Source organism: Rhizophagus irregularis, chromosome 11, assembly GCF_026210795.1.
Source record: "Rhizophagus irregularis chromosome 11, complete sequence".
Taxonomy (NCBI): domain Eukaryota; kingdom Fungi; phylum Glomeromycota; class Glomeromycetes; order Glomerales; family Glomeraceae; genus Rhizophagus; species Rhizophagus irregularis.
In genome coordinates, this window is record NC_089439.1 from 4,269,979 (window position 1) to 4,284,230 (window position 14,252).

The 14,252-nt window shown below is 25.5% G+C and overlaps 1 protein-coding gene across 1 annotated transcript; it reads right to left on the bottom strand.

The window, feature by feature from the left end:
* Nucleotides 1-7,858: 7,858 nt before the first annotated feature.
* Nucleotides 7,859-8,698, bottom strand: OCT59_003411 (uncharacterized protein; the record flags this gene model as incomplete). The annotated part of the gene is made up of 3 exons (XM_025325780.1): nucleotides 7,859-7,976; nucleotides 8,050-8,115; nucleotides 8,190-8,698. 3 exons carry the CDS (start codon nucleotides 8,696-8,698, stop codon nucleotides 7,859-7,861), a joined length of 693 nt encoding a protein of 230 aa, XP_025179606.1.
* Between the last annotated feature and the right edge of the window lie 5,554 nt (nucleotides 8,699-14,252).

Genomic DNA, 14,252 nt, shown 5'->3' on the forward strand with positions numbered 1-14,252 from the left:
TTTAATAATTAATAACATTGTATTATTATTGGTGATTAATAAACATTCAACCAAAAGTTTTTTTTTAACGGCTGATAATATTTCAAAATAATTAGTGCGTAATAGAATTTTAAAAAAAGAAAATACAAGAAATATGAGAAATATGAGATCAGATAAATAATTGCTATAAGGATTATAATACGTTTAAAAAGGGGAAGCGTTCAAAAGGATGAAATTATAAAAATTTATTTGTTGTTATGCTCTTATAAAATCAATATTTGAAAAAAAAATAATTCGAAAAAAAAAGGTTTTGGCTCAGCATTTATATTGCTGAAAAAAAAGTTAGTCCGAGTAATTAAAAAGCATGTAAAAATAGATTACTGAAAAGGAAAATCATTTTTTTTTTGTGTAGCGATTATTTAATTGAGAAGGTAAAACTTAAAATTTTTTTTCTACTTAATAAGAAAAAAAAATTATCACGTGTTTCCTGATACATTTAGGATTAATAATGTCCTTTGTCTGGAATACTAAATAACACGAGGAATGACGATAATTTGGAAGTGTATATTACGAAAAAAATTTCACAAATGGAAAAACAATTGATTAAAATTATATGCATACATATTTTTAAGAAAGAAAAACAAATGTTCTTTATATTATCTGTAGTAGATGAATAAATAATAAATAAACAATATTATAAATGATAAACAACGTTTCAAAATCGTTTTCACGCTATAAATAGCAAAAGTGCGATGATCATCAGAAAAAATTGTTGTATACTGTAAAGGAAAAAAAAGATAGTATGCTGATTTTCTTTTCCTATGAAAAACGGATATCTGAAAATGTCTTGTTATCTCCAAAATGTCTGCAAATATCTAAAAAAAAAAAATTTCATTATAACTGACTAACCGACTATATATTTTATTTTATAAGGTAGTGCAAGGCAGCGTCCTAAATTGATTTAACAGTATCAATATTTGAAATCCATAGAAATTCCGCATATAAAAACTTTGCCATGTTTCGACGTGTTACGATAAACTAATAATTAATTTTGTCCTAATTGATATTAATATTATTGTGTCAGGAAGTTACTTTAGAATATCGGTTAAAGCCGATACAATAATAAATCGGAAATTTTTTCCGGTGACTTTTTTATCATGTACGAAACTGGATTTAGCGAAACCATAATCGGATTTTGAATAAATTATTATTATAAACAAATTAAATTTATAGATTGATTTGTTTTATAAAAAGAAAAAGAAAAAAAAAAATCTCCGTGAATTAAAAATTATGAATGTCTTACATAATCGTGCATTTAATTAACGATGAATGTTCTTTTTTAATTAGTACAACAAATACAAATAATGAATTCTACAAATTCATTCACAAATTGTATCCATAATGGATGTGTGTTACGTTACTTTTTTTTTTATGGTTTGAACATTTATGATTTTCTAATCACATGTAACGCACTGTAATCATGTAAAACATTTCATTCCGCTGAGACACGATTTTATGCATCCAAAACGTTCGGTTTGATTTCCAACTGCCTTAATAAATAATTATTTTATGTAAAGTACGTAATCTAATAAATGGACATACTGTATATCTTCAACAAGCAAATTACCGGATTGGTCTAATAAAATGTAAGTTAATCCAAGAACAAAATTATGAGTACATTGTACGGTCATCAGTTGATACTGGCTGTTATTGTAATTTAAATCCTGGCTAGTTACTGTATCGATATACAGTAACTTTGAAAATATGATCTTTTGAATTTGCATATTTCGCATTATTATTGTTATCAAGAATATTTTTATTTAAAAAGTTTAAACACCAAACAATAATACGAGGATCTTATATTTGTTAAAATAATCAAAATAATCATACTAAGAAACGTAATAAATAGGTATTGTGGTTTTTGTAAGAAAGTATGTATGATGATCATTCAAAATGATTGGCAATCATGTGATAAATAACCAATCAAGATGCATGATATTTATGTTTGATTTTAAAATAAGAATTTTGAAAATCTTAAAATTTTATAAAAATTAAATAATAATCCGTATAATAATGTATAATAATAAATCAAATAAAGAATCAAAATATATAGTGTTATTTAATTTTAATATTAATAGTTTATAATAAATATTAACAAAAATATATAAATTTCTATATTAGAAATTAAAATATAATGTTAAATAAATTATTAATTATATTATCGAGTTATATTAAAAAAAATTGAAATAGAAAAAATTGAATCTATAAAATTTCTTAATTACCTATATTATTATTTAACATGATTTTCATAAGTTTTCCAAAAGTTTAATAATTACATTTTCTATTAGCGTTAAATATTGTATGATATAAATTATTAGATTGAACAAGACAATTTTTTAAAATAAATGTAAAAACTATAATTCTTATTATTCGTTTATAAAGAAAAAAAATAAATAATAAAAAATTAATTTGAATGTTTGATATCTAATTTGTGATCAAACCACATTTTTTTAATGCCAGATATCAAAATTTGTTTTAATCATATTAATATGTAAAAATATGCAAAAAATTTTAGTTTTATTGAATTTTACGAAAAAATTAAATACAAAAAATTATTCTGGAATTTTAATAACAAGAGATTCATAATGAAGTTTAAAAAAATTGGTTAGTAGTATTTAATTTTATGTATAATAATACGGTAGTAGGAAAAGAAAACTTTATTTAAAATTATTTTATTAGCGTATTGTACTGCGTACATTGCTAAATGTACTAGCACGTGCAGAATACTGTAGTGACCTATTAATTATCTTTTTTTATCCTTTTAATTATTATCCTTAAAAATGATATTGTATTATATCAATGATAATTTTAATATTCTAAATTTTCAAATTAAAAAATCAATATTATAATGTAAACTGAGCTCGTAAATAAGCAAAATTAATAGGTTATAATAAATTTTTTTTTGAAATTACGTATAAATCACATAATGTTATGTCTCAGATCGATTCTTACCTCAGATCGCAGCTCACGCATAAAGTTCGAGAAGTACTACCATCAATACATGGCTCACTTGATGATCGATATTCTGATCGTCAAGTGAGTCAAATCCGGTTATCATTAGTTATGATTTACAACATGTATATATCGCAAGACAAATTTAATTCGTGATCCGTGAGCCAACTGCAAAAAATTCTTTGGTGCAAATTTTTGTCGATCATTAGTAATCTTTTTCTGATACCCGGTTTTCATTCCTTAAGTAATGCTCTTCATGTAAACCCATTCGACTCTGACATATTTTAATACATAATATTTATCCCAAAGTTTCAAATAATTTGTTTTTTAAAATAAATTTCTCACATAAATTTTTTCTTTTATTTGACGCTACCCATTTTCTGCAGATCCTTTGCAGTTGACTCGTGGATCACGAATTAATACATCCACTTGAGTCCGAAAAACTTACTAGCGAACACCGAATTTCGTAAATTAAAATATTCCATTCACCATTTCTATATGATTTATTGTCCGGAGCGAAGCGAAGGACAATATATGTCTACGCACTATGAAAAAAAAATCGATCCCGTGAATTTCTCTGTCCGCCACGTGATCGTTCCCCAATAAAATCGCAAATTTAGCTTTTTCGCTCCGGACTTACAACGGTTCCCGTTTCCTAGTTATTATAAAGTACGTTAGTTTAATAATCAAATTACAAATAAAAATATTTGGACTATTAGTCTTTCTAAAAAAGAAATACTCCATAAATTAAGAATTTCCCGTAGAATAGAGAGACTTATTTTTGAGATTAGAATTTAATAATCTATTTTATAATACATAATTCCAATTGATGGATAGATACAAATTTCTGGATATGTCTATCAAAAAGTAAGTTATTCCAAGAACGAATTTCATGAAAGTTACGAGTATCGTACTATCGCTAAGGAATCAACATGTTACTGCGTCAACAAATCTTTGAAAGTTATAATCTTTTGGCCCGCCCTAAACCTTCGTTTGTATTATTAATGATTTTTTTTATTAAACCAATCTATAATATGAGGATCTGTATATTTGTTAAAAATTTTGCTAATATTTCAGATGCATTATCGATATTATCATGATAAATAAATGTTTAAATTTTATCTGGAAGTCACTTATTTGCCACAGAAGATGCGATAGAATATGTCTGGGTTATTATTAACGTTTCCTTTTAACATCTGATTCTATTAAACAATCTTGGGATGTACCAATTTGCAGTCATTTAATTTTGATTGGTTGATTGTCTATCATGTGATTAAATTGACAAACAATTGGTTTATTTCTATTGTACCTTTTTCTATTCTCAAGTCATTATTCATTGCCGAGAGAATGTGATACTGCAGTGATGGCATTAAAAGTTGGAGGCACTTTTGGAACTTCAAAATAAAAAAACATTGGAAGCTTTCAATGCCCATCACTGTGATACTGTATCTGTTACATAAGTGGTTACGCCACGCAATACGCCACACAATTCCAATCAATTTCCAAAATAATCTGTAATTGATTTGAAGTCAAAGCCACTCAACCTGCAAGAACTGCGGTAATTCATTTGCGGAATTTGCGGAGCGCAAATTACTTCTGGATTCCGTAAATTATATATGGTTCGAATATTAATTTAATTGCATGTGGCTTTTCTTGCGCATTGCGCAATAAGTATTTTACTTGAACACTGACAGCGTTATGTTACAATTATAATTTTATTTTACTTTATAGAAAAATTTCTTTGATTTCCTGTATAAGAACAAGAGTAGAACAAGTAATTATGTCACAATAGGCCAAGAAGGTAACTTCCGCAATTAACTTAATTTTAAAAAAAAGAGAAAGATTTCCTAATAAATATTGTTACATAAAAAAGAAATTTGAGATTTTAGTCAATTTTTTTTTTATCCGAATACCGAAAAAATTTTCAATTTTTGGAATTTGTAAAAAAACGGATTAATAAATTAGTTATTATTGGAATTATTGAAAGTATTTATATAGTTTCATTCATTTTAATCTCGGAATTTCCCGGATTACCTACAGTATATTGATGTCAATCAAATTAACTAAATTTAAACTAGTTTACCATAATCACATTACCAGCATTTTCACATTATCTCATACATAAGGATGTGATTGGCTTAACTTAGATTGCGAAATGTTAAGAAAGAGAGCAATATAAAGCATATTTACCATAATCTTACAATGTGTATAATTTTTTAAATATTTAATACAGAAAGACAGTCATCATTTTATTTGTACTGAGGTCGTCATTTATTAATAAATCGACAAACGATTTAAGAAACCAATTTTTTTTTATTAAATTGTCAGGGCATTCAAATATTTAATAATAGAATAAAATATACGAAATATCGGCGGATTTGAATAATCAACGTGTTATTTTGTTACACAAAGCATTACATAAGGCGCGAACATTAAAAAATTTTTATTTGGTTTTGCTATACAATAATTTGATAAATACTTCTTTTAAGCCAAAAATATAATAAGTATGATTCTAATAATATTGATAATATCCGTTATGGGATCTCACTTTGCGCGAAATATTTTTTTGTAAAATTGAAAGTACATATGTTTTACAATCAGTTTTGAGTGCAAAGTTCCTATAATGTGTACAATAAAATAAATGTGAATTAGTTATATGACTTGAAAAATATAAAAAAATGGACTTTAAACATAAAAAAAATTTTTTTAAACAATATTCATTGAGTTTTAAAAACTTTTAAATATTTATAGCTATTGTGACTATATAAATTTCTATTTTACATCTTGTTTTATTAAAGCATACTCACTTTCTAATAATAATTACTAAAATTACTATGCAGGCGAGAAATGGGTTTTTTTGATGTTACTATCGGTTTTCGTCGAAGTCACGTGATAGTAACGGAAGTACGCATAAGTCAATTCACAAAATAAGGTGTATATGTCAATTTAAAGTTTATATGTATATAAATTTAAAATGTATATTTATTGGGAATAAGCAATAAATGAAACCATAAATAAGTAATAAATAATAAACTTCATAAATCATAAAATATAAAATAAAACAAAATATTGCTGCCTCCACCGGCGATCTACAATGATATTACCGAATAGAAAACTAAACTAAAATTATACTAAAATAAACCTTTCTAAAATCTCTCTTTATCGCTTCGTTTACCTTATCTTTTTATACTATATCGTATCTTCGAGTAAGTTATCGTATCGATAAGTTACTTTAAAATAAGTTATCAAATCGATAAGTTACTATAGGAGTAAAGTTACTATTAAAGAATCTATTAAGGTAACTTACTATCCGGAGCGTCGATCATTACCGGGGTTCCGATTCCAGCGTCGATCCGCGTGACATTAACAATCTTGAAGTATGAAAATCATTTAACAATATAAAAAAACTTATACTAATAGACTTTAAATGAAAAATCCAGAACTCAAGATTTCTTTCCCTTTTTCGATCGGCTTTTATATTCTGATTCTATTTCACTTTCTTGGTGGGTTCCAGGCGTTGAATGAAAATCTTCTTCAATAAATAGAGAATAAAAAATAAACCGATACTGGGACTCAAATTTATTTTCAGAGATGCTATATATGAAAATCACGTTCAATTTTCTATATAATTGGAACCTACTAAGAATGTGAATCAAAATCGTAATATATAGTAATTAAATTACTAATTGCTTATGATTTAAATAATAAAATTCAGTGTATTACTATATCATGCATGACATGATCACGATTTATTTCAAAGAATCACGATTTTTTCTTAACCAAAAAAAATATATTCATTTAAACGTGTATAAAAACTTTTTCTGATTTTTAATTTTAATTTCTTATTCGGAATTATTGAAAGAGGAGTTCAATTAGAAGTTTGGGAATTTGCGGAACTTTTTTCCGGAACCAAATCATATAAAATAAATTTGATATAATGGAATTTATTAGTAAAATCTCGATAATTGCTATAACGGAACAAATAACGAATCAGTTATATTAAAAATGATTCGATTTACCGGAACACGTGATGATTCACGGTTTTAAACCAATAAAATTAGCAGCAAGTGTGATGATCCTTTGGAAATTTTAGTGGAATACGCAAGCTTTGAAGACTCAGATGAAATTTTTCTGAATATATTGACTAGGAATGTTGAAAATATTGAAGAATCTTCATCACTTTATAAGGATGTAATATAAATAGAATTTCCTAAATAAGATTGTTTATTTGGATAATTAACATATGGGAAACCCCTAAAAATAAATCAGATCATACACGAAATCTTTTTTTTACACTTTAATCACGAACTTTTTTATTGAAAATATGTCTAATAGTGAAGTAAGAAAAGCAAAAACAGGGTAGGATAGATGATTTTTTTTAAGTTTTAGTTTATAAAATTTCTCAAATAATGTTTTAAATAAAAAATAATCTAAATTTTCAGTGTTCGTCGCACATGTCGCACAAATAAAAACTTGATTTCATATGATTTATATATAAAATCCGGTATATCGAAATTTTTTGATATATCGGAAGTCTCGATATACCGGATATTTTTACTGGAACGGATGGTTCCGTTATATCGAATTTCACTGTGTATATACAGTATGTGCTTTATTATACGTTAAATTTTGTAACGAGTCATCGGAAAAAAAAAATAGTTAAGAGGTTTATAATTTACTGAGATCATAAAAATTTCACACATGTAGATCTGTTTTACTTGAAAAGTACGAAGTGGTGTACCTACGAAATTTTTTTGTTGGAATTTCAGTTATTCAAAAATAAAATTTCAAATGAGGCTCAAAAATAGATAAACAAACGGAAATTACTAACCAAAAAACAGCAGAATGAAATTAACTTTAAAAGTAATTAAATATTGATTACATCATTAAGTGCTTCAATTAATGAATTTTGAATGTAAACTGATAAGGGGACTGAAGTTCGAGAAGTGCCACCATCAATAATATTAAATGCAGGTGATAAATCTCTTTTTATCGAATAATAGTTTTAATTAGTTATGATGCAGTATTTGTAATATATTTTATGATAAGTTTACTCACACTCCAGATGAATCAGTTGAAACTGGATGTTGGGTTTCCTGAATTAGAATATTCCATTCACCATTCCTTATTGGATAATTGTCATATAATAAGTCAGATTAAAAATTTAAGTATAAAATATAATAGGTCATTGTACTTACAAGTTAGTGTGACTATTAGTCTTTCTGGAAAGAAAAATACTCCATAAATTACGAATGTCTCGTAAAATTAGAGACTTATTGTTGAGGTTAGAATTTAATAATGAAGAGTGATTTATTTTGTCGTACATAAAATAAGTTATTCCAATAAATGGGTAAAAACCTTCAAGATGTAAATTTCTGGATTGGTCTAACAAAAGGTAGGTTAACCCAAGAACGAATTTCATAAAAGCTACGAGTGATGTACGATCATTAGGAAAAAATTGTTCGTACGTGTGGACGTCAGAAATTAATGTAATTTGAGTAGGATCAAGATCCCGGCTTGTTATTGCGTCAACGAATCTTTGGAAGTTGTAATCTTTTGACCTCAAAACTTCGTTCGTATTATTGTCAACAATAATATTTTTGGTTAAACACCAATCTTTAATGCGAGAATGTGTATATTTGTTAAAAAATTTTGCTAATATTTCGGATACATTATCGATATTATCATGATAAATCGATGTTCGCATTTTATCTGGAAACCACGTATTTATCATAAATATGCGTTATTCTTAACGTTATGTTAACGTTTCGTTTATCTCTCTTATTCTTGATTGTTTATTTAACGTTTGAGTAAAATGTGTGTGTAGATTTACTGAATTTACTGGGTCAATAAAGAAATATTATATATTAGATTAGACTAAATGACTTATATAATATGTTTAAAAGTAAAGCAGGTAAATTTTTAGATAAAATTTTATCAGCTTTATGCTCTTATAAGAAAATCAATAAATGAAAAAAATAACTAAATATAAGTTGATAAAAAAAAATGGTGCTAACGTTTTTTTTGATTTATTTTCAAAATTTTGCATTTATCTTGAGAAATTTTTTTCGAAGCCAAAATTACCGCGTTTTTATAGCATCTATTTTATTAATGTGTTCAGATTGTCACTAATAAATATAATCAGAAAGATGTTAAATATTGTCCAAAATAATAATTACCATACATCTATTAATTTGTACTATATTTGGACTTATGTACAACACTATGCAAATTGTGAAATTTTGATGTTTAATATTTATTTTGCTTGTAAACAGAATTACTTTAACATTTTTATATCGATGTTTTAATTAACCACAAAAAAAAAAAATTCTTATCAAAAATTATTCAATAGTGATCAACCCATTTTTTTAATGATTTGATAGATTTTTTAGTCAAGTTGTAGCACAACGGAAATTATTGGTGCATATTGAATGGCCATTTACTGATCGGACAAATTTTTAAAATATAGAGTTTTACATTTAATAAATCGGTTGTTTAATGGGTAACAAGAATTTAAAAACAAAAATAAATCAGGTTAGACGAAATATGAATTCTTTAAACTTACTTGAAAATATACGCCAGTGTGTAATAAAATAACTTACTCCTATACTTATATTAAATATTTAATTATGTACAGAAATAATATTCCCATTCAATAACAGGTAAATAGAACTATATAAAAGTTGAAAAGTTTCGGTAACATGAAGAATTTCAGACTTTTCTATACAACATTTATCTTAGTAAGATTGTAAAATGTTTTTCCCATTAGACATTTTCGGACAATAAACACAATAAACTCCGGAAAATGTCCAGGTGAAATACGGAAAATATAGGAAAATATACTGAAAATCTAATTTAGTAATTTCTTTTGATATAAATAAGAAGTTCGCCTTACTTTAAAGGAATAGAAATCATAGTATTAATATTGTTGAATTTGGTCCTAAACATGATCTGATGTTCATCAGCTTTTTAGATTACTAAGGTTATTAGTGGTTACGCCACACAATCCATTTCCCAAAATAGCTCCGATTCGAGGCAAACCACTTGACCTGCAAGAATTGTTTTCATTTCGCGCTAACCGAAAAAAAAATTACTATTTTAGTAATAAAGATGATATTTAAGCTTGTCGATTATTTTAAAAAAAATCTTTTTAATAGATTATTGTAAAATAATAGTTTCAAATATGCTAATTAAAATGTTCAAAAATTATCTTAATAATAATATTCCACAAATAATCTAATATTAATTTCATTAAAAATTGTTGGTGAATATAAAGATGTGAGTATTTTTTCGTTAAACTATCAGATTTCAAACATTTTAAATATGTAGTATAAATACATAAAACGTATATTTGTATTAATAAGGTTATCGATTTTAAATAAATAAATAAATAAATTTATATTTTTAACGAGATCAAGATTATCTTTTCTTTACTTTTTTTTTTGATCGACTTTACCGATGAAGGGTGACCTCACTTTTCTCTTTTCGGCGTTGAATATAAATAAACACAGAATAACAAATAATAAACAAATAATAAACAAATAAAAAACGTTATTGTTGATCAGGTAATGTAATCTTTATAATTCGTTAAATTTCACGTATTCCGATTCTTTTAATAACGGAGGCCCTTTAAAAAATTTACGCATATTATCTCATGTATTTAATTTAATCTTGCGGGGGCATTTTTGTTTATTAATAATTCGTTTCCCTATCCCTTAAACTGTAGGGGTTAAAATTAATTTTAAAAATTTTTGAATTTTTAAAATATCTTAAGATCTAGTGATCATAGAAAGATGAAATTATATTTGTTAGATTCCTCTTATTAAGGCGCATTTAATGGTAATAAAATCATAACTCTAAAATTGATAGATAAAAAGTTATATTAATTTATAAATTTTTAGATTTTATAAATTATCCTGTCACATAATATTTTTAGTAGGATAATTTTATTTCTATCAGATTCTTCTCATTAAGACGCATGACGCATCAATGGTGGTAATTTTATATTTCTAGGGTTATTGGATAAAAAGATATTTCAATTTGAAAAATTTAACTACTATTTGTTAGTAACAAGAGATAGGCTGATAGGCTCGGTAACGGACGGTATTAATATAGAATATACGTGGGATCTAACAACAAAAACTTTTTAATTATTTCATTAGCATAGCATTTATAATTAGTTTAAAATTAAATAGATTTAGATTAGGATTAGTTTATTTAGATCAAACTTAGTTATAGGGTTGGTTATATTTAAGACTAGCTCTAAGTATTTTAAATTAATTATGTAAAAATTATAATTTTTGAAATAATTAATAAAATGCGTTACTATTTTTTTTTAAAAAAAAAAAAAAAACCACTATTTGTTATAATTTGTCGATCATTTACTTTTAAAAAATCATTAATCAAATTGAACTTTTTTTCGATTTTTACTTAGAAAATACTATAGAATTTATTACAAAAATATTGGTTTATGTAATAAAATATTTTAAGATATTTAAAAGTGTCTTTAATTAAAAAACAAAATTGCAGGCAAATTTGGCTGCAAAACAGTTTAAGGGATATGAAATATGTATACGGAAAGGATACGTTTTGTATACATTTTATGTACGTTTCTATAGATTCCGTATACAAATTCCGTATATTTAATTAGCAATTCATTTTTGAACATTTTTTAAAAAAACTAATGTATACGGAAAAAATTAATCATGCGGAATGTATACGGAATTTTTAAACTTCAAAAATCCCATCATAACACGAGATCACGTGATTGTTTATTGATTTGTTATGATACGTTTTTTGTTTTTTATATAAACCCTTGAGTTTGATCTTCCGATCTTCCTTTCTGTCTTTCTCTTTTCTCTTGTCTTATTTTTGTTATTTTTCTAAAATTTTCTTCTTTCCTTGTCACCCCTCTTTTAAATAAAAAATTTTTTTTTTCGTACCTCACTTTAAAAAAGTTTTTTTTTCGTCACTCTCCTTTAAAAGAAATTTTTTTTCGTCACTCCCTTAAAAAAAAAATTTTTTTGATTTTATTCTTTTATTCCCATTCTTTTTTTTTAAAAAAAATTTCTTCTTTCTATTTCTATTTCCTCTTTATAAAAAATTTTTTATTTTTCTAACTTTGACGTCCTCCCTTTAAAAAAAAATTTTTTTAACTTTCCTAACTTCGTTACCCCTCTTTTTAAAAAAATATTTTTTTTGATTTATTCTTTATTTCCCTTTCTTTTTTATTTATATTTATCCCTTTTTTTTATTTCATAGGCCAGCAGATTTTTTTTTGTGAGAAGATTCAGTTTTCTTTTTTCTTTTTTGTAGATCAGTTTGGGAGTCCTTTCCTTTTTGTAGGATGGTTCAGGATTTTTCTTTTTTTAGGCCAGTTCAAATTTTCTTTTTTTTTTTTGTAAGTTGGGTTCAGATTCTTTTCTTTTTGTAGGCTGTTTCAGTTTTGTTGCTTCAGAGTCTTCTTTTTTTGTAGGTCAGTTTTGGATTTATTTTGTTGTTTTAGTTTCTTTTTCATCAGACGCTTTATAATTCTTTTCTTTTATGTAGGTCAGACATTCTGGAGTTCTCTTTCTTTTTTTGTAGGATTGTAGGAATACTAACCTTTGGTGACTTGGACGATTGCAGATACTATATGAGGGGGGTTTTGTTTCCAATTAAGTTAGACGTTCTTATGTTTCTTTTTTTTTTTTTGTTTTTTTAGGTTGTTTGGCTCCAAATGAAAATGAACCTGAACTTATAGATGATTTTGGTTGCAATAGGTGGTTTTAATATGGAGGGATTTTTCATAATGTATTTGTATTTTGTATTTTGTTTATTTTTTTATTTTTTATTTAATTTAATAAAGTAAAATCAGATTTATGAAAATACAATTATAGTAAACTGTAGTACAAATAGTAAATTCAGTGATCAAATCGTATAAATTTCGTGATAAAATCAGTGTTCAAATCATGTAAATTCCATATGAATCCCGTGCAAATTCCGTATCAAAACCATATTTTTAGTGATACGGAATTGTGCATTTTTCCGTATCCTATTATGATACGTTATTTCTAAGGAAAAAAATCATATAAAAACTTTATAAAAAACGTATCCAATTTTTTTATAGGGTTTAATTTTATGTATTCCGATTCTGATTAAAATTCTTAGTAGGTTCAGCTATAGAAAATTGAACGTGATTTTCATATATAACATCTCTGAATAGACTTAACCGATATTATTATTGAAAAAGATTATTATAATTTGTATTTATAAATTTAACGAAGTAACAAAGAAAAAAAATACTAAATAGTTAATAAAAAAAAATTTAGCGCTTTGATGAAATTAAGAAGTAATTCAAAAAAAGCTTTTACTCACATTTTATATTGATGCAAAGAAAAAAAAATTCTCATGAAATGCCGACCGTGATATTTTTTGTTAAAGTCGAATGGTTAAGGTTCATGTGACAATTTATAGTGATTACATAACAAAACTTATATAGACAAAGGGCTGCAATTCTAAAACTTTATAAAACTATATATAAGAAATTCTCATATGAGAAATATAAATAGATTTTATTAGTTACTATTATAATCTGCGCCTGTCTAAAATCACGTTGACAATCTGCCACACTTCTGCCACATTGGTAATTAAGCCACAATTTCCATTTTAGAAATAATCTGCATTAATTTTTTTTCGAGCCACCCAAACTGTAAGAATTGTCATGTGTTACAAGTTTCAATAATTTCTTTATATTTGAAACAAGGAGAATTTAAGTTTATCCTTATTTGAGTTTGCTTTATTTATAACAAACGCATGCATAACCGCATTGTCAAAATTATTATTTTATGTTTACTATCTTTTACAAGCGCATATTTTACGCAATTTTATTTGCATTCGCAAGACTTGCCCTATAATGCCACACTATTAATCTCAACATCAACACGTCTAAATAAAGCAAATTGTCTAATTAACTCTTTAACACCACAAAATGATACATGTAATACTATATGCGTATAATTGTTAAATATGCTACAATCTTGAAATTGGTTTACTGTACATTGTACTTTAGAAACATAGTTAAATCCAAAGTCATTTACTATAACTAATTAAAATAATTTAAGCTGAACTATTTTTATTAATTTGTCATGTTGCAAATATAGAGAAAAAATACTCATATAATGATATATATATGTATATACATAGTATGATAAACCGACTCTATTCATACTAACAATGGAAGGTGCCGCCTCACTTATCTTTTTTTCCACTTTTTTTTGATA